This window comes from Boleophthalmus pectinirostris, unplaced genomic scaffold, assembly GCF_026225935.1.
Source record: "Boleophthalmus pectinirostris isolate CB_2022bp ecotype Guang Dong unplaced genomic scaffold, ASM2622593v1 HiC_scaffold_21, whole genome shotgun sequence".
Classification (NCBI taxonomy): Eukaryota; Metazoa; Chordata; class Actinopteri; order Gobiiformes; family Gobiidae; genus Boleophthalmus; species Boleophthalmus pectinirostris.
The window spans coordinates 7,803,698-7,831,548 of NW_026571175.1; the positions used below are offsets into that span (position 1 = coordinate 7,803,698).

The 27,851-nt window shown below is 41.1% G+C and overlaps 1 protein-coding gene across 1 annotated transcript; it reads right to left on the reverse strand.

Annotated features, from left to right (window-relative positions):
• Positions 1-9,261: 9,261 nt before the first annotated feature.
• Positions 9,262-26,069, reverse strand: si:ch211-171h4.3 (serine/threonine-protein kinase SBK2). The gene is made up of 5 exons (XM_020939348.2): positions 25,877-26,069; positions 16,232-16,376; positions 15,917-16,119; positions 14,164-14,325; positions 9,262-12,771 (listed from the first exon to the last, which is right to left on the reverse strand). Exons 1-5 carry the CDS (start codon positions 25,880-25,882, stop codon positions 12,187-12,189), a joined length of 1,101 nt encoding a protein of 366 aa, XP_020795007.1. The 5' UTR covers positions 25,883-26,069; the 3' UTR covers positions 9,262-12,186.
• Positions 26,070-27,851: the final 1,782 nt, after the last annotated feature.

Sequence of the window (27,851 nt, forward strand, 5' to 3'; positions counted from 1 at the left end):
AAGTACCAGTTTAAAGGTGCACTGTGTAACTTTTCTGGTGGAAGGTCTGCCATCTGCTTGTCGCCATGGAGATGTAGTTGCTTTGTTTGGAATGTCACAGGCATCAAGCGTATCCATTTTGCATTTAATCAATAACGTTTTTTTGTTTTTCTTTTACTTCAATACTTACTTTCTAACTATGAGTGTGCTCGCCTTTCCACAGATTTGACATATAACTTGGCTCTATGGCATCACCTGCTGTCTCCTTCTTTTTGATGCCTGACTTTGTGCACTAATAAATGGATAATGGTTTATGTTTTATAGGCATCTAACTGTACCTTATTTAAGGCTTACTGTGGCTCTTATATTTGCTCATTTTCTTGTGACCACTAAAACTAGTAGCTCTCTGGCATTTTTGTTTTGTAAAAGTATTTCACCGGAGGAAAAAGGTTGGAGACCTCTGCCATAGAGATACATGATTAACTAAGTTTCAGGAGCTGGACCACGCTTCAACCTCCTCTCTAGTCCAGCCAAGCACAGTTTATGTCCACCACACCTTCAATTACCCAGAAGCCCTAGTTACGCGACCTATCCTGACAACACCGTCCGCGCCAGCTCTCTTGACCACCTCCCTCCCACCCATGCCTTTTGCCCATCCTTTTGTCCGAAGACATCATCTTCAAGAGGGGTGTTCCGATTCAGTGACCATTTTGGATTGGAGATTATACCCCCATGCTGACTCTCTCCACAGCTATTACATCTATCCACCACCAATAAACATCTTTATCGTAATCCATTGTTTTGGCGTGATCCTTGCTCGTGAAATAAGTGTACTGCGGAACATCTCCATGGAGAAAAACTGGTCATGAACCGTCCACCAGAGAAGTTACACTGTACACATTTTAAAGAGTTAAAAATAAAAGTATTTCACACAGATTTTAACATCTAATAAAACTACAAATGTAGTGATTTTAATAAAGATTTGTGCTGAATTTGACTGAACAGAAACAGCTGAATCAAAAGTAACTGCCTAAGTACCTTTCAAACATAGTTAAATAAAAGTAAAAAGCATAATCATTTACTACTTTTACTTCGTTACATTTCACCACTGTTAGAGATGTGTATTTTGCAGTACTTCACGATACAATATATTCCGAAAAAAGATCCAAAATACATATCTGGTCTATGTGCTCTTACTCTTGTTCTGATACAGCTCAAGATCCTTCTAAATCTATTTACAGAAGGTTCATTTCTGTCCTGTGAATGTGACCTTTTTAGTATTGATACGTGCTTGAATGAGTATCAAGTTTCGATCCTACTTTTAGTATAGATTAGTATCTGATTTTCGATCCTTAGCTGCATATAGTTTTTCAGTTCAGGCCATGTGTGCATAGATCTCTCAGTGATACGAGAGGTGATAAGTGTCTCTGCAGATTGACACACAGAAATGACCACCTCCTGATCTCCATCCATCTTTCTCCTGTTCACGCTCACCCCGTTTCACCCTGTGCTCCGGCCACGGGGTGAGACCGGCCTGAGTGGACATCAGGGAGTGTGTTTGGGACATTGGCTACTACAGTGTAATGGTGTTTGGTTTAGGTAACTCAGTGATGCAATCCCTCATTCATCCTGGAGTGGTCCACAATCCACAAAACAGATATTCCCACAACAAATGTAGTGTAATGTAAAATAAAGTAGGCAATAGAGAGAAAAATGTGCAACTTTTTTTCACTCAAGACAAAGCATCACGTTGAGTTCAACTCCTTAAGATCCCTATCCGATCTGTTTTAAAGCAAACCTATTATGCAAAAAGGACTTTTCAGAGCCTTTAACAATGTTATAACTGTTTCTCTTCTTATTTACCCTCTCCAAGTTGTCTTTAGAGTGATTCATGCATGTTTGTGTAATCTTTAGTCTCCTTCATTCAAGACGTCATTGCTCTGATCAACCCCAGTTTTCACCACCACCCGTACACACCCACTTCTCTGTACTCACTTTGTTCTCAAATTTTATTGTGTTTATCAGTTATGTGCGTAAGATTTAACAGCGTCACATGGTCCTTCTGGTACAAATGGAAAAAAACAAAACAAAAAACTACTACTCACAAGCATGATCATCAGCTATCCATAGGAGGGGCTGATAATTGTGAAGCCCTTTGTTATTTTATGACTACATCAGCTCCCATTGAGCACCACAGTTTTCTATCACGGAAGTCAGTGGACTTGTTTAAGATATTTTAGCTGAATATTGTGATTTAAAATGTGCAAATTATAACATAATGATCCACAGATGTCATAGATTATAACTTTAAAGCAGACACAAGCACATGTTTACTTTAATACTCAGTTGTTGACATCTAACCCTAACTTTAGCCAACTGAACCGTGGAGCTATATACTCTATATCCAAAACAGGCAGTCTCTTAAAACTCAGACTTTTAAAGCCAAAAATAACTATGACAAAATGTAACACTATTCTGAATGTGGTCTATATTTAAGTCTACGCTGGTCTCTGTCTGCATTTGAGACCCGGGGCTCGTGTCACTTTGGAGGATTCAGACAGATCTGAGTTGCACCAGAACACACTGATACTTGGAAACACAGCAGGCCTCACACACGCTCTCAGGGTACAAATGTCCTGGCTTAAACAGATCAGCTCTTGTCCAAATTATGTTCATCCATCAACATGGGCCTGATTAGGAGCCAGTGTAGTGTTCACTGTACACGGCAGCATGTCTGCTCCTGTGCTCTGTGGGAAACTGGAGATCAGAGGAAGGTTAAATGACTCTGACTGATTCGAGTTATAATACAGCAAGTTCAAGACCCATGCCACTTGCAGAAGCTATCAAGTTAAACATATCTGGATTTTCCTTTTGACACCATAGTCTACAATTAAAAAGACTGTCTCTTTCTTCCCTTTTGGGAATATGATCATGTTAGCACATTCAAGAATATAAACTGCAAATTGCTAAACTCTGATCACACCACATTATGTCTATAAGCTCATGGACCATTACACTATATTAAATGTTTGTGTTTTAAGATACTTCTAATTAAATAATACAATTAAACTGATACCTATGATGCAAAGAAGGGCATCTCCAACTATTTACTGCAGCTTTGATGTACCCAAACACTTTACTTTACCATTTTATTATTGTAATCATGTTTTACCGTTGACTGATTTTGTCTTTATTTTCCCACTGGTACATTTACTAATGCATTCTAACATTTACAACTATATCCAGAGGTGGGCAGAGTAGCCAAAGATGTACTCAAGTAAGAGTAATGTTACTTCAGAATAATATTGCTCATGAAGAAGTACAAACTGGTAGTAGTAGTGGTCCAAGAAATTACTCAAGTAAGAGTAAAAAAAAAGTGAGAAAACTACTACTCACGTAAGAGTAACTCAAAGAGCAATTGGGGAGATGTGAATTCTGATTTATAATTTCAAAACCATACATGCTTTTACAATACTCTGGAACAAGATGGCAGAATGTAGGAGGCTCTGTCTGGTCAAGCAAGAGATTGTACAGTGTTAAGACCTCTGTAATTTCAGGTTCAGTATTTTTGGGTTTTCATTTTATATATTTAATACAATATATAAAATTTTATTAAATATATAAAATGAAAATGCGTCAAGAGGAGCAAATGACTGGGTTTTCATATTGCATTGAAACAGTAAGTCTATACTTTATATTTTATCATTTTCATTAATTAAGGCTTGAAGTCAACTGGCAATAACCAGTTTCTCAAGCAACTGTGATTAAAAAAAAAGTTTATTTGTGCTGACTGAGACTTTGTGTACGTTTTCTGTATCATGTAGATTGACAGATAAGAACCATGAACCATAAACCAGGTCAACAAATGCTCGATCTGTCACCTGATGTGGTTTCATATTCAGAAGTATTCCTGGCGAGCCTTGCTGGCCTTGCTGTTTGTCTGTTTCACACTTGCAGCAGAAGCACGTGAAAAGCTCATATTGTATTTTCTCAGCTTTAACGATTATTTTGGATTCCGGTTCTGAGGAATAACACATTTATGAGCTGCCTCTGGTTAGATATCCTTCTCTTTCTCTTTCTGAGCAGAGCCAGTGTCACTTTCTGCATAGTGCTAATGCAACAGATCGGGTAAAAGGTCGGAGCAGAGGAGGGGGCTGGACGTACCCTCCCCATCAAACTGTCACCTTTTAACGAGTCTCTAATTCATGGAGAGATCTGGTTTCCAAAAACTCCATCTGCTGCTTTGATATCTCAGATGGTTGTGTGTTATTTTAATTACCGAAACAAAAATGTGCGTTCGATTTTCACATTTTATCTCTGACTAAAAAGGTTACTGACAACTTACAGTTTTACCCTCACTTTGTGTTCACTGGTTTCACTATGGGGCAGTAAAGTCTTATGGGAATTCACCTTTTGCTTTGAAACACATATAAGTGCAATCTGGACAATGTGTCTTGCCAAGTGGCACCACAACAACAACAACAGCATGCATCCTGATGAGTGAGGTTAGAGCCAGCGCCAATTTTGGATCACTAGGACTGGACTGGACAAGACCTGAACTAAAACAGGACTAAACCAGGATTAAACCAGTACTAGACTGGAACTAAATCAGGACTAGACCGGAACTAAACAGGGCTAGAAGAGCAACAAACTAGGACTAGACCAGGACTAGACCAGGACTAAACCAGGACTAGAGCAGAACTAAACCAAGACTAAACCATGACTAGTTGGGATTAAACCAGGACTATACCAGAACTAAACCAGGACTAGACCGAGATTAAACCAGAACTAGACCGGGATTAGAACAGGACTAGACCAGCATTAAACTGAGACTAAACCAGAACAAGACCAACAGTAAACTGGTATTAAACCAGGACTAAACAGACTAAACCAGGACTAAACCAGGATTAGACCAGAATTAAACCATGACTAGAGCAGAACTAAATCAGGACTAAACCAGGACTAAACCATGACTAGAGCAGAACTAAACCAAGACTAAACCAGGGCTAGATGGGATTAAACCAGGATTAGACCAGAACTAAACCAGGACTAAACCAGGTCTAAACCAGGACTAAAACAGGACTAGACAGGGATTAAAACAGCACTATACCAGGACTAGAACAGGACTAGACCAGCACTAAAACAGGACTAAACCAGAACAAGTCCATTAAGTAAACAGGGATTAAACCAGGACTAAATGGAAACTAAACAAGGACTAAACCAGGATTGGACTGGGACTAAACCAGGACTAGAAGAGCCACCAAACCAGGCCTACACAGCGTCTAAACTAAACCAGAGCAGAGGTCCAAAGTGAAGTGCAGCTCGTGCGTACAGTCTGGGCGGTCAGGGTCGTAATATTGATGAGTTTGAATAGATGCACAGACAGGAAGTGCTGATGCAGGGTTCGTGTGCCTGTGATTTACAAAGGGTCACAGGTCGAAGGTCAAAGGCACTGTCTGTTTGAAGTCTCTGTGGAAACATGAGCCTTGCACTTGACGGTGTGATTTAAGAGCGAACGTGTCACCAACCACCAAGGTCAACAATGTGTGAAACAACCAAGCTTGTAACAAGGCATTTTACCTCTGAATAGTCTTAAAGGTGCACTGTGGAGCTTTTCTGGTAGAGGATCAGTCACCTGTCACCATGGACATGTTTGCTTTTCTTGAAATGTTCCACAGCATGACTTGAAACATATCATATTCAATTGTTACTGCTAAAAAACTTGAAAAAAACATGCATTCATACTAAGAGTGGGGACACTTCTCCACGGATCTGAGCTGTAACTTGGCCTAGTGCCATCATTTGCTTGTTTCCACAGAGCCAGTAAGTTTAATGCCATACTGTGGGAACATTTTTGGCAAGAAAAAAGAATATCTCTATGGTGACAAGCAAGTGCACTTTTAAATGAAATGTTTCTATTTCCTGTTTGTGCATTTCAGATTGTTGGTATATGCAACATTTTGAGGATTTTTTTTTTGCAATTTAAAAGATGTAAAATTTAGTTTTCAGTTGTTAACCGCTACAGCAAAGGTCCTAATCGTTTGTCATTCTGAATCTATGGGCTGACTAAAAATATGATCTGTAGTTCTATCACCTTATACTCTGGAATATTATCTCCAATTTCTCAGAGAACCCATCGTCATTTGGGTTATATTATTTTTACATGGGGCTTACGATCTCACAGCAGATGCACTACCAGTCAAAAGTTTTAGAACACCACACTTTTTCCAGTTTTTTACTGTTTTCTAAACTTTTGATTCATGAAAGTGTTCATCTTTGGCAGATAGAACAGCTGAACACACTCATGGCTCATTCTTTTTACAATAAAAATCAAATATTCTTCAGGAAGTTCTACCCAAGTCTGTTGCAGAAGTTCCCATAAATGTGTGGCACAACTCCAGATGCACACTGCGCTTCAACAGATACATAACCCTGGTCATTCCTAAAGCCCACACAGTTTCAGAACCACCGTCAACAGATTTTAAAACTTTGTTTCTTTGTACCTCTGTCAACTTTTAAAAACTCCATACAGAGTATTTTACAGGATAATTGCACATGTTTTTAACAGTTTTATATCTTTAATGTTTCACTGTCTTATATCTCTATTCACTTTTTCATGTTATGGTTGATGTGTGAGTGTTTTCTGTTTGTGCTTCTATTTTATACTGTCCCTTGGCCAGGACGTCATTGTAAATGAGAAGTTGTTCTCAACCGACTTACCTGGTAAAATATTTAATAAATAAAAATAAAAATTCTTGGCATTCACTCTTCTGTCTAATTCATCCCAAACCAGCTCAATAAGATTTATGTCTGGACACTGTGCTGGACACTCCATGTTTTCAAGTTTACTATCTTGTTCTTTTTTCCTGAGGTAGTTTTGGCAGAGCTTGGACTTGTGTTTTATCTTTTATCTTTTTTTTAACCTCTGTCTGTTCAGTTCTTACCTTTTTACCATTTAAAGCTCTTCATTGGACTTGCATGACTTGAATTGCAATAAATAACTGGAAAAATTAGGGTGTTCTAAAACTTTTGACCATTAGTGTATGTGTAATCTATACAGACTACAAAGCTGTTTTAAAGCCTCCCAAAGAATCAGTGCAGTGTGACGTATTGGTGCACACGAACACTGAACATTTTACACGAATTAACCAACTTTATATCATAGTTTAGTGGTTTAAATTTACTCAAATTCTCAACTGACATGAATAGGATTCCCACTTAATCAGAAGTGCCACCACAAGATAGGTCATCAACATCCCCTTTTTTGTTGTTTTTTGTATTTCTGCATGAGTTTTCAGACAATCTTGAATCTTTTTTGGTAGTTATTGCTAAACATTCTGCTGTAACTGCTAAACATTCCACCACAGGCACATGTACATACAGACAGAACATCCCCGGCGCGATTCACTGTAAAGTATCAGTAGTAGGATTCAGAGGTGAAACTGAGCGGGCAGAATAAGGTCACTAGAGTGTGATGTGGCATGCAGTGGACACATAACATACACTGTGCTGTCAGCAGGGGCTCCTCTTCACCCCCTCCTCCTCTTATTTAGGAGTCTGAGCTTTTCTTAGAGCGGGCCCGGGCTCCGCTCTCAGGTTCTCTTACGTCACTTTCTTCTTTCCACTCGGCCATCGCAGATCAGGTGTAGCTTTGGCCCACACAGCAGACTGTAGTGGCTGGTTTACTACTGAGAGAATGAGCGTGGAACATGGCCCAGGAACCATTCACTATAGGCCTCTGCTCTGGCTATGTTCAAATGATCCAAGACGCTATTTTCTGATCGATATTATAACGTTATTTCCTAATCACAAACATACCTGGAGTTTTGTTTCATTCGCACATTTTTATCACACAAACCCTCATATTTAGGCTGTGTTTTTTCTCTCAAATGGAAATATAATGTCAGGTGGCAATACAGAAAGTGCTCCAGTGTGTTTTTAAACTCTACACACCATCACATTTGGATCATTTCAGCCCTGGAATTTCCAAGCTCCACTAAACTACAGGGAAAAGGTAGCTGTTAACTTGGGAACTACTGCTTCACAAGTTGGAACAGAGCATTTTTAGGTTTAGAAATGTAATAAAGCATTACTTAAACATGTGTGAATGAAGCAAAATATTAGCCTGATTCATCAGCTGGTTTCACTTCGAGAAATCGTCTGAACTTGCAGCGTTGGAATTCGTTCGCGTGACAGTAGGCAGGTATTTTTTTATTTAACCAGTTGCTGCTATTTGGTCGTGACATATGTAATGCTGCTAATGGGGCTAACTGGTATATTAAGCTTTAGGAAAAAGGGCAATAACGTCTTTCCCCTTGATAAAATTCACCAAACATTCTCTTTGTTCCGGCTTTAAATCCTCGAGCTCAGGAATCGTTGCCAACACAGAATGTATGGCTCTTTGCTGATTGACTTGCACTTCCGTGGTTTTTGTGAACTGTCTAGTGTATTCTGATTCCTGACCTAGTCGCTGGAGAGAAATGAAATTGAGCAGAGGAACTCGGTGGCGCCAGTCTGGCTACAAAAACATACCTGGAGTTAAGTTTTGTTTTATTCACACATATTTTCCACACTAACCCTGCATATTTAAGCAGAGTTCTTCTAAACAGAAAATACTCTTTTCCAACTTGTGATGTCATGTGGTAATACAAAAAGTGCTCTACTGTGTTTTTAACTCTACACACCTTTATTAGAATCAATTGGATTATTTCAGCCCTGGAATGTCCAATCTCTACTGAACTAAAGTTAAAAAGGTAGCCGTTAACCTGAAAACTACCGCTTCATGACATCACAAGTTAGAACAGAGCATTTTTAGGTTTAAAGATGTAATAAAGCATTACTTAAACATGTGTGAATGAAACAAAACACAACTTTTTAAGGAAGTAACAACATTATAACATGGCTTAAAACTCACAAGAGTTTTAAGCTCAATGTTTTGTGTCATATAGCACATTTAATACATGCATCCACTTGTTTGTCCCATTCCTGTTCCAGAAAACACTTAAAATGGTTGTGTTGTATACAAATTGTGCTCTTCAGATGAATTTCTATACCTTAATTGTAATAGTAAACTGCATGTCTGGCATTGTAGAAAAGAAAAAAACTATGCTTACAAAAAATAAAATGCTATCACTGTATGCTGAAAGTATACTGCTAAAATAGACTGAATTAAAAATATTTATCGTTTATCTTCCCTTTATCTTTTTTTTCTATTGTAGGGCTTCTGATGTAAAAGTCAATATCAGGCAAACAAAATACAAAGACAGTTAAATTAAAGCATTTATTTACAAATGTTGCAAAACACAAAGTAGAAGTCATATTTAAAAGCACCAGAAAAGTGTGATTGTACAAAACTGAAAAAGAATGGACAAAAAATCCTGGTCAGAGCTATAAAAACATGTGCATTTCTTAAATTTGTACATTTACAGTTTGTTAGTGCTCTCTGTCAATAAGTGCTGTCTGTATAAACCCTGTATAAACGTATATCACACTTATAAACACATACACTCACGCTAAAACTCAACACAGTGACATTAGATCCTCTGCTCACACTGCACAGCAAAATATATATATATACATTTAAATAAAAGAACTGAATTGTGAATTTTTACTGTGTTTCTCTCTCTTTCTTGTAGTTTTTAAAGTTATACATAGTTTTTTGATATCATAAATGGTTGGAGATATATCAAAGTTAAAATTATTGTTTTGGATACATGCAAAATTTCGTCATCAGCATTCCCTGGGGCTGTGATGGTAACTGTAGGCACTGCTGTATCTGAGGCTTGTTAGACTTGCTCGCATTAGCAGTTTTTCAGTCAGTCGCTTTCGCCTTTTTTATTTTTTTTATTTCATACATAAGGTGCACTGGATTATAAGGCGCATTAAGTGAAACAAACGGACGACACTTGAGAATGATCTGTTAGCCTAGACATCCATGATCCACTTGCAGATCGTGGCGTAATTCGCCCAGCGTTGTCTCTCTGTCTTGGTGAATGTCGATTATGAATGTGGGTGGATAATTTAAGTTAGTTTTTTATTTCTTACGAGGAGAACTCAAATGTACATTGAGTAATAATGTGTTTAATGTAGCTTTACGCACATTTGTTTACGTTTACAGAAACAAAATTTAAAACCACATGGCTAATTTGCATAAAATATAAGAGCTGAAAAAACAGGTCACTCTTTGTGCTGCTGATGCGGTCAGCTTCTGTCAGACTAAAGGACACAACTCTGTGAGGCTCCTGACTTCAGTAGCCGTAATGCTCCAACAATCCATTAAGTGGTGTGGCTTCGTAGTTTATCAAAGTTGTACTAAAACAGTTTGACAGATTTTTGAGCGCCGTATACCACATAAAATCGGTTCAAAATTGAAAAATAATCACAGGTATAAAGTGATATTTCTGCATTATTTTTGAATAATCTTACAGCACATTCAATTTTTCAAGGAATGTTTTAACACATTGATTGTCATAATAATTAATTTTTGTTATTGTCCAACTTAATGTAATAGCTGAAATCTGTACTTGAGATACTGAGGTGTTGCCGTGTGAGGAGTTTACTGCAGTGAAACTAGGCAGACATTTCCCTTTCAACTTTATGTAACATCTCTTCACTCTGTTTACAAGCCTCCTATATGACACACAGTATATTTCACAGACCTAAATAGAACTACATGTTTTAAAACCCCAATGGATTTACAGGGCTCTCCACTCTCGCTGCACCTGTTACACTTAAATATGGTTTTAATGCAGTTTTAAATATTTGAACCACACAGATCATTTACTCATATCCATGACAACTTTTTTATGAATGTAAAAAACTCACCACAAAACAGTGCTTTCCAAGACCAGTCCAAGGCCACGTGAGACTGTCTCTGGAAGGTCAAAAATCCTGGGTGTCCACAGTACTAGTATTTCAAAATATTCTTAGAAGTTCAGCTGTCCATAACATAATGTAGACTACTTCAGATTACTCCATAAATGTATGTTTTTAGATTGCAGATACAAGTAACTTTAGAGCAGTAGTTCTCAAATAGTGGGTCAATACCAGGGGGTGCATGTGACCTCGGGGAACATGCTTTTTTTTTTAAAAATGTATTTATTTATTTTTTTGCCGTACTAGAATAAAGTGTAATTGCACATCCACTACAATAGTTGGCAGTGACACTCTCATTGTCAGAGTGTGCACAGGCAGTATTAGTGCTATAGTGTCAGGTTTTTTGCACCAAACGTACACACACACAGCACAGAGCAGGAAGTGCAGAGAACAACCTGTATGTAAAGTGTATGTAGCGCTCGGCTTCACTGTGACTATGGCAGGAAATGAGGAAAGTCCGCTGTGTTTACTGTGTCTAAAAATGTTGGCAATGGACAGCCTGAAGCCAAATAAATTACAGCGTCGCTTAAAGATATTACACCCCAATCATGCTGATAAGCCACTTCAGGTTTCTCTGTGAAAATGTGACGAATATTGCCAACAATCATCCTGCTTTGTGAATGCTACTTCAGTAAACCAGTGAGCACTGTTAGCATCATATAAGGGGGTGTACTAAACAGCAGAGGAGCTGATACTGCTGCAGCATTAGACATGGTTTCTGTCATGCTGGAAGATGCAAGTGCCCCGAACAATAACATGGACATAATTTTTAAAGCCAACACTCAGGAGTGGACCGTTTCATGACGCAGGTGAGCGCACTGCGGAACACGGACAAACATGCGGTGTGTGTCCTGGGAGTCGCTTTGGAGACACGACTAAAACGTTTGCTCTTGTATGTAGGCGACTGAAGATGATGGTGTTCATTCACACAGGAGGTGGAACTCAGAGCAGAGCCGCTGTTTCTTCACGTCAAGAGGAGCTGCTGAGGCTCGGGTGTCTCTTCCTGGGAGGAGACCCCAGGGAAGACCCAAGGCAGCACTGCTGAGAAGGGATGAATATGGATGGATTGCTACAGAAGCTTTTTTTTGCACTGTCAACTTTTCTGTTAAACGCTCTTCTATCTGTTTCCATTGAGATGCTATGGCTTAACCTATAACTTTTCAATCTTGTTACTGTCCACTAATCTGACATCTTAACTTGGTGGTATCGCTGCTTGTCTCCTTCCAGTGCAGGCCATAAAAGCACTCAGAAGATGTTTGAATTGTTTTGTGTATTTGAGCTTCTGTGTCCAAGTCATTCCTCTTTTGTTTCAACAAAGTTTGTCAAAGTTTCTCAGCGTTCTCTCCTCCCCTCCAGATCTTTGACATTACTGACGGCTGATCTGCTCCGTCTCTCCTGGTCCAGCCTCTCCCTCTCCGCCTCCCTCATCCACTCCCCTCCCAGGAACGCCAGCATGTCTTCGGGCTTTCCGCGGTGCTTCGGCCTGGGGTCTAATAACGCCTGGAAGTACGTACAAGCCAGAGGGGTAAAGCAGCTGAACTGAGGGGCTATTGGAACTCCACGGATCTTTTGCCCCTGCCCCTCTCCTTCACAAGCCCAAACATCGAGCTCGTCTTCTGGGCTTTTCTCAGAGTCGAACCACTCCTTGTATTTGAGATAGGATCTGCAGTCGCTCGCCGTTTCGGACCAGGGATGGCTTCCTGTTAGCATGGCATAGGTGAGGATGCCCAGAGCCCAGCTGTCTGTGTAGGGCTCCACGGGGACCCACACGCGTTTGGGCCGCTCCTCTCTTCCTCCACCCTCTCCTCCACCTTCGGAGCTCCAGCTGTCTGCGTTAAACCGAGCCACCTCTGCCTCTGGGGGGCAGTATGGAGAGCTATACCACACCTCTGGGACCTTAGTGCCTCTGGGTTTGACCTGGTGGAAAATGAGATTTGATTTAAAAGACATACAGTCGATAAGATAGCTTCATTGTACCCAAGAGGAACATTTGTCATATAAGCTAATCACGTGTAACTTCCACCTTGTGATGTCATATGTGTTTTTAAACTCCATACACTTTCAGTAGAATCATTAATATATTTTCAGCCCTAGAATTAACAATCTCTTCTGAACGGGTTACTCAAACATGTGCGAATTAAACAAACTCACTACTCCAGGTATGTTTTTGATGAGGTAATAATATTCTAACATGGCTTAAAGCTCACAAGAATCAATTTTGTATAATAAAGACCTTTAAAAAGTACCACAGTAATACACAGTCTTGCCATAAATTTCAACTGCACTAAAATCAGACTAGAATTAATTGTTCTGTTTATTAAAGGGTTTGGAATTTTGGACACAGGGCCTCATTTCATAGTGCATGTCAATGGCCATAGTTAGCCTGTCACTAAAAACAGTCTTATCCACTCAACAAAACACCTCAAGCAGATCTGTTATTACGTCAGACTGTCGATGTAAATGTCTGTGTTAATAGAATAATGTTTGAAGTAAAACTAACTTTGCATTGCATGAATTATTGCATGTTGAGGGACTATTTTCTCATATATCAGTCCACTGCTGCCAAGCTTTCTATCGGGAAGTACAACTCACTGCTGCTGCTCACACATAAATCCTTCAAATGCAATTTTGGGTTTATTTCTAAAATTATTCTATCAACACAGACATTTACATCGACAGTCTGGCCTTATAACTGTTTTGCTTTGTGGAGTGGGTTAGTCGCAGGCTAACTATGGCCATTGACATGCACTAGCCTAGCACCAGCAACCTTTGCCAATACAAGGACGGGATGGATAGAATATTTAAAAAAGTGTCTTCAAACATCTCCAACACTCTGGCTCACTAGGTAATGAGGTCCCATGTCCAAAATTCCGAGCTGTCCTTTTAATCTCAATTGAAATTGTCAGTCAGTCATCTTATATTACACATTATATGAGTTAAAAGGCTTGCATGCTAAAATTGGTAAGTAGGAGTACAACAGAAAAAATAGTCTGAAGAAATAAATAAAAACATATTTTTTGTATATTTGTGTGTATTTTTTCATAGTCAGAAAAAGTAGCTGAAGTGATCATAATGAACAATGTTTGACTATTTTATTACAGTATTAGATGAGTAATTGTATAGTGCGTATTACTGGAAGCCCACCTTACACCTGTATCTGAGAAGAATGAAAGTGCATGAGTCAGTGGTTTCTTATGGCCCAGTGGTACAAAGAGTCTACACAGATGAATCTTTCAGTACACGAGTGCAAGTGCATGGATCAGTGTCTGTGCTGTAGCCTGTATAAAAGCCCGTATGTTTTGCACGTACCATGCCGAAGTCTCCCAGTTTGACCCAGCGGCAGGCAGCATCACACAGGAACACGTTCTCTGGTTTCAGGTCTCTGTGGACGAAGCCCAGACTGTGCAGGTGGGACAGAGCTCCACACAGCTGAGAGACCACCCTCTGACAGGTCTGCTCCTCCACACCCACCTGCACCAGAGCAAATACACAAACGGAATACTGCAGTCAGGAAGTATGGTACCACTGTGACTGGGTGATGTAGACATGGATCAGTGGTTTTAGAGTGATTCCCAAACCAACGTAAAGTCTCATATGAATGATCTGAGTGACTGGTGGGGGTCTGAGTGACAATGGCATGGATTGGCAGCCTTGTTTCTCCCAGGGCAGCTGTGGCTACACAATAGTATCTTACCGCTCCTAAAAATACAGAAGCAGGGAGACAGTAGCTCTTTTCGTAGAACGTTTTGTCCACTGATCAGAAGGCTGCAAATTCAAATGCTGTCCTCAACATAAACATCATTGGTTGAGTGGTCAGATCCTTTGATAAACAGGTTTGTGGTGCAGTTCCAGCTCCCAAGATGAATGCTGTTGTTGTGTTCTTTGGTAAGACACTTAAAGGGACAGTCCGGAATTTTGGACATAGGACTTCATTTCCTAGTGAGCCAGAGTGTTGGAGACGTGTGGAGACACTTTTTAAAAAAAATATTCCATCCAGTCCTTGTATTTGCAGAGGTCGCTGGTGCTAGGATAGTGCATGTCAATGGCCATAGTTAGCTTGACACTAAAAACAGTCTTACCCACTCCACAAAGCACCCGAAGCAAATATATTATTACACCAGACTGTCGATTTAAATGTCTGTGTTGATAAAATAATGTTTGAAATAAAACTAACCTTGCATCACATGAATCGTTCCCATGTTGAGGGACTATTTTCTCAGCAGCAGCGGAATTTTACTTTGCTGGTAAGATAGGTGCTAGGTGATATCAGTCCGCCGCTGCTAAGCTTTCTATCAGCTACTGATGCTCAGACTTATGTCCTTCAAATGCAAGGTTGGTTTTACTTCTAAAATTTTGATGTCAACACAGACATTTACATTGACAGTCTGCAGTAATAATAGATTTTCTTTGGGTGCTTTGTGAATTGGTTAAGATTGTTTTTAGTGGCAGGCTAAGTATGGCCATTGACATGCACTAACCTAGCACCAGCGACCTCTGCAAATACAAGGACTGGATGGAATATTTTTAAAAGTGTCTCCACCCATCTCCAACACTCTGGCTCACTAGGAAATGAGGTCCTATGTCCAAAATTCCAGATTGTCCCTTTAACCCACTTTACCCCAGTGTATGAATGTGTGTGTGAATGGGTGAGTTGTTCCTTGATGTAAAACACTGCAGGTGGAAAAGTGCTACATAAAAATGTGACCAAAAATAAACTGCCTGTGTTAATAGGTTTGTGTTTTTTTCATTGGCTGAAGACAGAATTAATGACATGTACAGATGCAGCAGTGTCTGGAGAGTAGAATGAAACATGAAATTTACTAATGCCAAAAATTACTCATAGTCATGAAGCTATAAGGGCAATGAAATGGAAGGTAATATAATTATCGTTACAAGTTCAAGTTTGCACAAAATAAATGAATATGACTATTTGAGAATGTGTGCAAATTTGAACCAAGTTGTGAATTTTCAGTTCTTAGCCCTTTCAAAATTCAAAATTGAACATTTTGACCAAATTGTGCAAGGTGTGTGTAGCTCTTGTATTGTTTAGTGCTATTCTTACCTCGGGTATAATGACGTCGTAGAGGTCTCCAAACAGACTGGCCTGCTGGGCGAAAACGTAGTGTGAGGGGGTGCTGTAGGCGATGCCCAGGGCGCGGGTGAGTGAGGGATGGGTGCAGAAGGAAAGAGAGAGGTTATACTCTCGAAGGAACGACACAATGGAGGTGGACTCACGGGGGAAGAACTTCAGGGCCATTGGGGTGCCTGCAGGAAACACAGATAGATAGATAGATAGATAGATAGATAGAATAAACCTACATTTTAAATCCAAAATAATGTAGCGTAACGTGGCAAAGTAAAGAGAGTAGTTTTCTACCTCTCTTCTTGTGCACAGCGAGCATGACCCTCCCGTAGGACCCTTCTCCTAACATCTTCAGGACCTGGAAGTGATCTGCCGTTTCCATGGAGATCAGAGACTGTGCCGTCAACAAGCACATCTCGTCCAGGAGCTTCGTCGCCGCCTAAACACAGAAAGATGATGATATGGTCAACACACCAGATAACAACATGTTTTATAATGTAAGCGATGAGGAAAGCTGATCTTGTGTCCTAGAGCAAGGCACTTCATTTTTGCCTGTATGAATTTGGTGGTGGTTTCGGGCCACAGACATGATGAAACCCACAAAATATTCGATAAGACTTTTAAGTTCTTCAGCCAGCCTAACCTATGTGTGGTGAACTGATTTAGGTTTTTTAAGCCAGATGCCCTACCTAACCCCAAGCCAAGTCAATATCTGAGGTTTGGTTCCCTTGTGCTGTACTGGGAACCTCTCTCTTTGGTTCTCTCCCTCTCTCCGCCATCTTTCCCTCTCTCAAACTCTCTTTCTAATCCTCTCTCTACCCCTCTCGCTCTCGCTCACCCACCCTTCCCCTTCACCTCTTTCCTTCCTCTTTCCTTCTCACTTTCTCTCTCTCTTTGTTACTCCTTCTCTCTCTTTCTATCTCTCTCTTTACCATCTCTCTCCTTTTCTATCCCCATCTTTCTCTTTAAATTCCTTTATCTCTCTGCCCCCCACCGCTCTGCCCACCCCATCTCCCTCTCTCTCTCTCTCTCTCTCTCTCGTTCTTTCTCCATCTCTCTCTTGCGCTCTCTCTTTTTCTCTCTCCCTTTTTCCCTCTCTTACCATCTCCTCTTTCTCTTTCCTCTCTTCTCTTTCCCTCCCCCTCTCACTGCCACCACTCTCTCCTCTCTCTCTCCTCGTGCTCTCTTTCTCCCTCTCTCATCTTTCCCTCTAGCTCTATTCTCTCTCTCTGCCTTCTCATCACTCTCTCTCTCTCTCCCTTTCTCTTTCTTCCTCTCCCATCTTTCCCTCTAACCCTCTCCTCTCTCTCTCTGTTCTCTTCCCTCCCTCTCTCTTTCTCCCTCTTCCATCTCTCCCTCTGACCCTCTCCTCTCTCTCTGCCTTCTCATCTCTCTCTCTCTCTATTTCTACCTCTTCCATCTTTCCCTCTTTTCTCTCTCTGCCCCCTTCTCTCTTTTTCTCTTTCTCCCTCTCCCATCTTTCACTCTCTCTGCCCTCTCCTCTCTCCCTTGCTCTCTCTCCCATCTTTCCCTCTAACCCTCTCCTCTCTTTCTGCCTTCTCATCACTCTCTCTCTGCCCTCTCCTCTCTCTCTCTCTCTCCCTCTGTTCTCCCTCTCTCTTTCTCTCTGGAGCTGTGTGGATTTGAGACTCTATTATCAGACGTGTTTATGTCCAGGGTCCAGTGTCCCCTCGGTAACCCTGTCCTCCGGGACACTGTCCAAATACCCGCAAGTCTTTAGCGTCGATTTAACACTCAAGCATTTCAATAGCTCACATTTTATCGTCTGTCATTAAAAAAGCGCTGCCAAACGGAGAGGTCATTTGTTCAGACGGTAAAAGAATACAGCGTGCCACAGGAGCTCAAGCAGGCTGCCAAAGGACCAGATGGTTGTCGGTGCAATTTCTACTTTGAGCTAGAGCATATTGTTGGAATGCACATGAGCAAGACACTTCAAAGACATAGTAAACTCAAGGCTGTTATTGCAGGATTACAGATGCCATCACAACATTCTATAGTCCAATAAGATTTAAAGCTCCTATATCATTATCCTACATTATATTAATTGACTTGTGAGCTTTAAGCCAGGTTATCATGTTGTTACCTCCTCAAAAACATAACTACAGTTGTGTTTTGTTTCATTCGCACATGTTTGAGTAATCCTTTATAATATTAGTCTGCATCTACAAAGCTCCAAATGCTCTATTCTATGTTGTGATGTCATGAGACGGTAGTTTTCAAGTTTACTTTTACCTTTGATTCTTCTCTCAAACACTTTCAATGTCATGTGGTAAGATGAAGTGCTCCACATTGTTTTTACAGTCCATACATGTTCACTAGAATATTTTGAATAATTAGAATTTTGAACAGTGCACTCTGACTTCCTGCTTAGGCTGCCTCTTTATCTTGGAAAATGTTTTACTTGTACTTGTCTGTTGGAACTGCTAAATGCTTTTGATGTACTTTTGAATATTGCTTAGTCATTGTTGTTTTTGTCTCTCTTAATCACTGGGCCTCGAGGAACACATTTCATTCTGTGATGTTTTTCTCTCACATGCGTGAATGACAAATAAAGACCTTGAACCTTGAATTGGGATGCCAGTGCAGTAAAGTGTATTTACCTTGTTGACATGTTTCGGCTGCTAGCTGCAAGCCATCTTCACTACCAACACCGGTAAGAGTTCTGAAGATGGCTTGCAGCTAGCAGCCGAAACATGTCACCAAGGTAAATACACTTTACTGCATTGTCTTTAAAAAGAACCCAAGAAGTTAAAGTATATAAGAAGACAAAATGAACATCTTTGGCTTGAATTTGGATGATTTCAGCCAATCTCTACTAAAACAAAGGTAAAAAAAAAAAAAAAAAAAAAGTAGCTGTTAACTTGAAAACTACCACTTCATGATATCACGAGGTGGAACAGAGCATTTTGAGCTTTGGAGATGTAGACAGACTAATAATAAAGGATTACTCAAACATGTGTGAATGAAACAAAACACAACTCCAGGCAAATTTTGTGTACTAACCTTTAAATATGTTTGACCTTATAGAATGTGATGTACCTGAAACTCAGCATTGGGTCCTGGAATTTTGGACATAGGACCTCATTTCTTAGTGAGTTTCCTAGAGTGTTGGAGATGTGTGGAGACATGTTTTAAAATATTCCATCCAGTCCTTGTATTTGCAGAGGTCGCTGGTGCTAGGCTAGTGCATGTCAATGGCCATAGTTAGCCTGCCACTAAAAACAGTCTTACCCACTCCACAAAACACCCGAAGCAAATCTATTATTACGCCAGACTGTCAGTGTAAATGTCTGTGTTGATAGAATAATGTTTGAAATAAATCTAACCTTGCATCACATGAATCGTTGCATGTTGAGGGACTACTTTCTCATATATCAGTCCGCCGTTGCCAAGCTTTCTATCAGGAAGTACAACTCACTGCTGCTGCTCAGACATAAATCGTTCAAATGCAAGGTTGGTTTTACTTCTAAATTTATTCTATTGACACAGACATTCACATCGACAGTCTTGTGTAATAAGTGTTTTGCTTCGGGTGTTTTGTGGAGTGGGTAAGACTTAAAATATACCTGTAATCTTTATGGATGGGTCAAATTTCTCCTTTGCATTTGACCCATCCATAAGAGCCATCACATTGTGTTATCTCCTCTCTCTGTGTGAATGGTCCTTGCATTCCCAGCCCTGTGTTTGGGTCCAAATAATGACTCGTAATGACGTTCTTGCTGTTGTTCTGTACTGACACCAGATCCCAGTGTTATCCCTGTGTGAGCCCCAACAGCTGTGTGGAAACATCCCGCTCTCTCCCCCTGCCCCCACTTCTAATTATACAACATATGTTATTAAAAGTACACACGACTGTTCTGCGTGTGGTCTGCGGGAGTTTTACTTTGTTTAATTCATGCGTGTTTGAGTAATTATATGTGAAATACCAAACTGGTCTACAAAAGATATAAAAATACATTACCTTTATTAGGATGTGTTGTGAAGTGCTTTTTTAATTTCTATTTTAATGTTATAAATGTCTAATAAAAGCAAATCATAATACTGGAATTGCAAATTATTTCAAATTAAATCTCAAAATTGGAAATACTCAAAATGTTTTCCACAGTGTTTATAATAACAGGCAAATTTGGAATGTCTAATGTGAAATTGTCCAAAATAACACATGCAGTGGTGAAGAAACAAGGACATTTATATATTATTTTTTTTATTTTTTATTTTTTTGCTATGACAACACAACTCCAGGGATGTTTTTGAGGAGGTAACAACATAATAACATGGCTTAAAGAATCAATTTTCTGTAATATAGGACGTATAAATGTGTACTGTGTAACTTTTTGGTTGAGGGTCTGTCACCTGAATGTTTCTATGGATACGTCTGTCTGGAATGTTCCACAATATGACATTAAACAGCTCTAGCATTTAAATAAAGGTGGTTTTATAGCTCAAAAACAAGCATTCTGACTGCAACCGGGGTTCCCGCTCCACAGATCTGACCTGTAATTTGGTCTGGTTTAGTTTCCTTGAAGATAGAAAGAAAAAAATAATAATTGAGGGGCAACCAAATTTGAGATTTTGGGGGCCCACAGCACCTCCCTTCATAAAGGCAAGGCAAGGCAAGTTTATTTGTATAGCACAATTCGTACACAAAGTAATTCAAAGTGCTTTACAGAATAAGAAATACATTAAAATCATAATAAAAACAAATCAAAACATAAATAATCATGAAGATTAAAATTAAAAAAAAAAGAGAGACATAAATTGGAGAGAAGAGTGTGGAATGAAAACCTTTCAGTTATATGCACAGTTAAACAGAAATGTTTTGAGTCTGGATTTAAACAGCGTCACAGAAGAGTCTGTCTCACATGTTCAGGAAGACTGTTCCAGGTTTTAGCTGCATGAACCTGAAACTCTGACTCCCCTTGTTTAGTTTTGACTCTGGGCACCAGCAGGAGGCCGGTCCCTGAGGTCCTCAGAGTGCGAGATGGTTCATATGACACTATGACACATATGACACATAAAGATACCCAATATTTGACAACAGATTTAGAATCTATGACCGAGAATCTACAATAATACAAATATAATAATACAAATTTTCAGCTTCCTAGCTCTATTTTTTATGAAGTTATGATCTCTCCAAAATGCTTATAAATTAAGGCTTCAGAAAAAGTGATGGCTCCAAATTTCAACAGGCCATAATTCAGAAATGACTCAAGGGATTGAACTAAAATTTTAGATTCTTTCATTTGGTCATTTTAGAAATTTTTAGAATTTTTTTCAGCCAAATCTGAGATGGCTCATAAGGGAGATTCCTTGAAAGCAGCTGATTTCATACGGACTGACCCAAGGTGTAAACATTCCAGACAAAGCAATAACATCTCCACGGAGAAAAGCATTTGCCGGACCCTCCACCAAAAAAGTTACACAATGCACCTTTTAATAGATCACCATCAACAGATTATTATGGTCTGTCTGTCAACATACTACGACATTTGTTTATGATGGTTTGAACATGAGTAACACTGAGACACTATTTTGAGAGATAAACAACATTCCTTCACACTTCAATTACAGCTGACGAAACAAAGCTCAAAGCATCGCGGTCAATGGACTTTTCCGAAATAGGAAACTCAATTAAAACCTAATGTACGTGAGATAACAGATAGAACCCACAGATATAGTACAGTGTTATGTCATTTGCAGAGGGTCTAATCTTCTCATCAGTATAGGGGGTATAGGGGGTCTTAGTGCTGCGTGACCTTTGACCTTCTCAGTATTTCGGCCCTTCTCTAATGGGCCAGTTATTCACACTCCACAAGTGCAGCTGGGAATGTACTAAACTAGTGTCAACAAAGTGTCAGTATATGTTAATTACCCCAAACAAAGTGCATGTTTCCAAGTCTACACATTTTACTGTAATTTGAAAAATCAAAGTAAAACGTATAAAAACATTTACACCCAGAGTTAATGGTATGCCAGCTTTATGCAGCTCCGTCCGTTTATATCGGAATTTGAGTTCACTGCACACTCTAAAAAGTTATTACTTAAGAAGATTTATAATGTCATCTTTTCCACCTGCATTTTATAAGTAGATTCACATTAACAAAACATAAGTAAATCTAATCAAAACAGTTGCTTTTAATTCACTTTAAAAATGTGAAATGGATAAATACGGACCATTTTTATCTTTGTTTTTTTATGTGGCTTAGGTCGTTTTCACACCGCTAGTTCGATTATTTGGTTCGCACCAGGCAATAAAGTTGTTATTATGTAGCAGATACACTCCAGTGTGGTCCGCTTTCACACCGGCAAACAAACCAAAACTGGTTCGATTCACGTGTCTCTGTTTCCCCGGTAAAACAGCGATACTCCAGTTATCCACACCGATGTTCCTGTTAATACCACGGGCCATCCTCATCTCAAATTATCACCATGAACTCATAAAACAGCAACATGTAGAACTTTGTACAAACTCACCGCATCAGCCCAGAGTTCGGGTAACAGCAGCAGCCAACAGCGCTCAAAGTAGCGTGCAGCTCCTTAGGACGGGACTGGGGTCTGGTCCTTGGTCTTCTGTTACAAGCTCGTTGGTCAGATGGTCCGGAGGCTTCATCCTCCATGTGCTGGTTCCAAACGTTGGCGAGAAAGACCAGTGTTTGATGGACTGGGTCTGAGCGGGTACGTTCAGTCGTCTGCGCGCTGTTTCCGTGCGGGAAAAGCGCTGTGGACTACAGGTCCGGGCGCGCTGCTCCTGTCCTCCGCGCTCAAGAACCGCAGCTGGTTCCGAGGTGGTGCAGCATCCGGACAGAAGCGTGAGTCCAGTTTGGTTTGTTATATGTTGTTCTGAGCGTTCGTCCTTGGCGCATTTGGTTCTTCCCGGGGAAAGCGCTTCCTCAGGTCGAGGCTCCCCGCTCCAGCTCCTCTGAGCCCGGCCTGAACCGGAGCTGCCCCCGCTGGTTCGGGACTCTGGTTTGGATCTAGTCCGACTGTATTTCTCACACTAGGCTAAAAGCAGGGACTTTTTAAAGTTGTATCAATTGAATGGGCGATTGCCTATTGCCATAAAATTATTTTGGTTAATTAAAGCCTAAAATAACAAATGTTGGTTGCTGCGTGATCACGGGGAACACCGGGTCGTCTCTGTGGTCGTGTGTGCGCACCCCCAATTTTGACTCACTCTGGAGCCACACGTTCGCACGTACTTGCTCTGATCTTCGTGTATTACGTTCTCAGTAATGGCCATTGTTGGTAAAATGAGATTGAGGATTTCATGCCAGAACAAAAAGAATGTTTGGTGAATTTTATCAAGAGGAAAGACGTTATTGCCCTTCTTCCTACGGGATTTGAGTTAACCCCGTTAGTGGCGCATTACATACATGACTACCAAATAGCACCGATTGGTTAAATTAAAAAGTACCCACCTACCGTTGAGCAAACGAATCCTAATGCTGTGAGGTCAGACGGTTTCCACAAAGTGAATCCGGCTAATGAATCAGGCTGTTTTTACACCTTGTGTGGCAGCAAATGTGGTAGAGGACCTTCCAGAGGAAACACTGAGGGAATGGATCATTTCTTCACCAAATAAAACACCAGAGCGGAGCAAGAATGAGACCATGAGACCTTCCCTGTTGTGTTCACCTGTCTCCCCCTGGACACAGCTGTGATGCTGCAGGGCACAGAGGAGGGAAACTTTTTGTTCTTCCTCTCCCCAAATGCCCTGACACAGATCTGCTGACCCTACCTGACCAGTCCTCCTGTCGAGCTGCACTGAGAACTTTGACTAAGACCTCAGGATCAACAAAGTATCTCTTTGTCTCTCTCTTATCATTATCATTTCATGCTCCACAGAAACTGTGTTTCATTTCAACACTGACATTCTTTAAGCAGCTACAATCAGTCTGTAGCTGTTAGTGCCCCGTCTGTCTAAGCCTGGCATACGAGGAGTTAACCTGGTATTCAGTGAGCTAAATGTCTCCCATACTTCGAGTCGGTGGGGTTTAAGTGCGGAGAGATGAGGTGACCGGGGCCCTCTCTCTGCAGGACGTCCCATTGCGGTCTCCGTTACATAAGACCCAGACTGACCGGTCCAAACTGGATCTACGTAACTGCAACATGCCCTGAATCTGAGCCTGGAAATAGTTAATCTCTATAAACAAAGCCATAAACAAATAAGACCATAGGGAGCCGGTGTGTGGATAGAATGTCTCTGTGAAGTCCAGCGCCCAGACTTCACACCGTAGACTTTTAATGAGCGCATAAAATTATACTGTGGTATGTGTGGCGTTTGGTTAATAAAGATTCTGTAACTTAAAGCATGTTACAGTTTGCAATGTAGATTCCTTTTCAACTAGCAGCTCAACTATATAACTTATTAACTTATGTATGTGTATGCAAATATTTGTTAATACTAGTTGTAAAGCTTTGAGTACTATGATTTTTAAAGTTGCATTGTGTAATTTTTCTGGTGGAGGGTCTTTCTTTTGATTTTTTTTCCCCATTTCGAGTAGCAATAAATTCATCTATCTTGCGTTTATTCAGTTGCAGCCAGGCTTGCCTCTCCACAGACCTGATGTGTAACTTGTCTTAGTGGTGTCAATTTTCGTCTCCATGGAGATAGATTTAATGCAATACTGTGGAGCATTCAGGACAAAACAATGGCATATCCATGGAAACGAAGAGGTAACAGAATCCACCAGAAAAGTTAAAAAGTTGCAATTCAAAACAAATTTTCATATCACAGAACTTTTTTTTTTTTTTTTTTTTTTTTTTTTTACAATTACAGATGTGCTATGGGGACAAGCATGTGTATCTTAGAGTTACAAGTCAGATCTAAGCAGAGGCGACCCAATGCAAGGTAAGAACGCATGGTTTTCAGATTTGATTTTAGCAATAACAACTCGGGTAACTGAATATCCGCAAGCTGGATACGTTTAATGCCATACCTTGGAACATTCCAGTCACAGCAATAAACTCTTCATGCAATAAGCAGGTGGCTGATTGACCCAACACCAGAAAAGGTACGCAGTGCAGCTTTAAATTACTACAACAACTCTAAACAACATGAACTCTACTGCAAAGTTAATACTGGTCCATTTGAAACATCTGCGGGTACCATGGCAACCACACACCACACAACTTTATGTTTATTATAGACACAGTGGAAGAAGTACTCAATTTTGTTACTTAAGTAAAAGTACAGACACTGGAGCAAAAAATATGCAAGTAAAAGTAAAAATACTGCATGAAAAAAATCTTTTTTGCACAAGTTTGCTCAAAATGTAGTGATTTTGAGCGAATTTTTGAGCAAACAATTCTGCTGAAATTTGTTCAACAGAAACAACTGAAGTTTTCTTAGGTTTTTTTTGTATTTTTTGTATTATTATTATTTTTTTTTTTGTTTGTTTGTTGTTGTTTTGTTTGTTTTTTTGCTCAGCTTGTGGACATTAAACCCCTCAGCCTTTTCAGCAGGTCTCACACAGTAATCAAAATCTACTTTTACTTTTTCAATCCTGTTCAAAAATGTAGTGAAGTAGAAATCTGTAGTGAAGTAAAAGTAAAAAGTATCCCGTTCAAAATCTGCTTTAGTAAAGTACAGAAACCTAAAATACTTCATGACATTCCATCACTGATTATAGATGTGTTTCATGTAACACCAAATCAGTTCTGCAAATGTCTAATGTTTTGATGTCTGAATCTGAGTAATCCAAAAATCACCCACAAACAGACTCCAAAAAAACCTCAACCACCATCAAAGCTACACATATTTTTACACTTCCAAGATTCGACTGAAATTTGAGTCACCTTAAGCAACACCACTGAACCGTTTCCGCTGCTGTAAACCTCAAACACGCTCAAAGAGATGAGTAAAGTGTTGTTTTGTGTGTTTGAAATTGCGTGCGTGCGTCGGCTGCGTCTTACCGTCATCCTGTTGTGATTCACGGGGTCCTGGCGGAGACGGGGCAGGTGGGCAGGTGCGGAGGGGTCCTGGCGGAGACTGGGCAGGTGCAGAGGGGTCCTGGTGGAGACGGGGGTGGGTGGGCAGGTGCAGGCGGTCCTGGCGTTTTCAGACACTGGTGACTCAGACCCGTGTGTGTCTCTCTTCGCTGCTTCAAAGCTTCTCCGTCTGTGTGTGTGGTGAGGTTTTTCGAGTCTGCAGCTGCACCGCTTTAGATCTGTCCTCCTCTCCTCCTCCTCCTCCCTTTCTCTCCCTCCTCCCCTCTTCTCCCCCTCTCTGCGTTTCCCCTCCCTCTCTTTTTCTCTCCCTCGTCTCCCCTTCTCCTCCCCCCTGTCTCTTTCTCTCCTCCTGTCCTCTCTATCTTTCTCTCTCCGATTTAAATCTGTCCTCCTCTCCTACTCCCTTTCTCTCCCTCCTCCCCTCTTCTCTCCCTCTCCTCCCTCTCCCTCTCTTCTCTCCTCCTCATCTCCTCTTCTCTTCCCTCCCCTTCTCCTCCCCCTGTCTCTTTCTCTCCTCCTGTCCTCTCTATCTTTCTCTCTCTCCGATTTAAATCTGTCCTCCTCTCCTCTCTCTTTCTCTCCCTCCTCCCCTCTTCTCTCCCCTCTCCTCCCTCTCCCTCTCTTCTCTCCCTCCTCATCTCCTCTTCTCTTCCCTCCCCTTCTCCTCTCCCCTGTCTCTTTCCTCCTGTCCTCTTTATCTTTCTCTCTCTGCTTTAGATCTGTCCTCCTCTCCTCCTCCCTTTCTCTCCCTCCTCCCCTCTTCTCTCCCCTCTCCTCCCTCTCCCTCTCTTCTCTCCCTCCTCCTCTCCTCTTCCCTCCCCTTCTCCTCTCCCCTGTCTCTTTCTCTCCTCCTGTCCTCTTTATCTTTCTCTCTCCGCTTTAGATCTGTCCTCCTCTCCTCCTCCCTTTCTCTCCCTCCTTCTCTCCTCTCCCTCCCCTTCTCCTTTCCTCTGTCTCCTCTCTCTCTCTTTCTCTCCCTCTCTTCTCTCTTTTCTCCTCTCTCTTTCTTTCTCCCCTCTCCTCCTCTCCCCTGTCTCTTTCTCTCCTCCTGTCCTCTATCTTTCTCTCTCCGATTTAGATCTGTCCTCCTCTCCTCTGCCCTTTCTCTCCCTCCTCCTCTCTTCTCCCCTCTGCTTTTCTCCTTCCTCTCTCTTTTTCTCCCTCCCTTCTCCTCCCCCTCTCCCTCTTCTCTCTTTCTCCTCTCTCTCTCCCCTCTTCTCCCTCTCCTTCTCTACCCCCTCTCCGCTGTCTCTTTTCTCTCCCTCTCTCAATCTTTCTCTCTCCACTTTAGATCTGTCCTCCTCTCCTCCTTCTCTCTTCTCCCCCTCTCTGCTTTTCTCCTCCCTCTCCCTTTCTCTCCTTCTCCTCTCCCTTTCTCTCGTTCTCCTCTCCCTTTCTCTCTCCCCTCTTCTCCCTCTCCTTCTCTCCTCTCCTCTCTCTCTCTCTCTCTCTCTCCCCTTTCTCGCCCTTTCCCTCTCCTCTCCTTACTCTCTCTTTCTCCCCCCTCTATCCTCTCTTCCTCCTCTCCCATTTCTCTTTCTCTTCATCCCTATACTCCCTCCTTTCTCTGTCTCTCTTTCTTTCTTTCAAGCCTCTTCTTCTTACTCCCTCACCCGCTCTTTCTCTTATCTGTCTATGTCTCCCCCTCCTCCCTTCTTCTCTCCCTCTCTTTCTCAACCTCTTCTGTCATCCTCTCTCCCTCGCTCCTCTCCCTTTCTCTCCTCCCTGCTCCTACTCCCTGTTTCTCTCACTCTTTTCCTCCTCCATTTTTTGTCTCTCTCTCTGCTTTCCTCCTTCCTCTCTCTCCCTCTCCTCCTCCTCTCTCTTTCTCTCCTCCCTCGCTCCCTCGTTCCTGAGTGGGACAGTCCAGTCGGTGTGTGTGTGCTGGTGTTGACATGAGCTCCTCTCATCCGTCTCACTCTCTGCTTTCTAATAATAG

Excerpts from the sequence above, each read along its gene's own strand:
- si:ch211-171h4.3 (XM_020939348.2), bottom strand. Across the intron at positions 14,326-15,916 it reads ACGACGTCATTATACCCGAG|GTGGGTGTGGAGGAGCAGAC; the intron begins GTAAGAATAGCA and ends GCTCTGGTGCAG. Across the intron at positions 12,772-14,163 it reads AACTGGGAGACTTCGGCATG|GTCAAACCCAGAGGCACTAA; the intron begins GTACGTGCAAAA and ends ATTTTCCACCAG.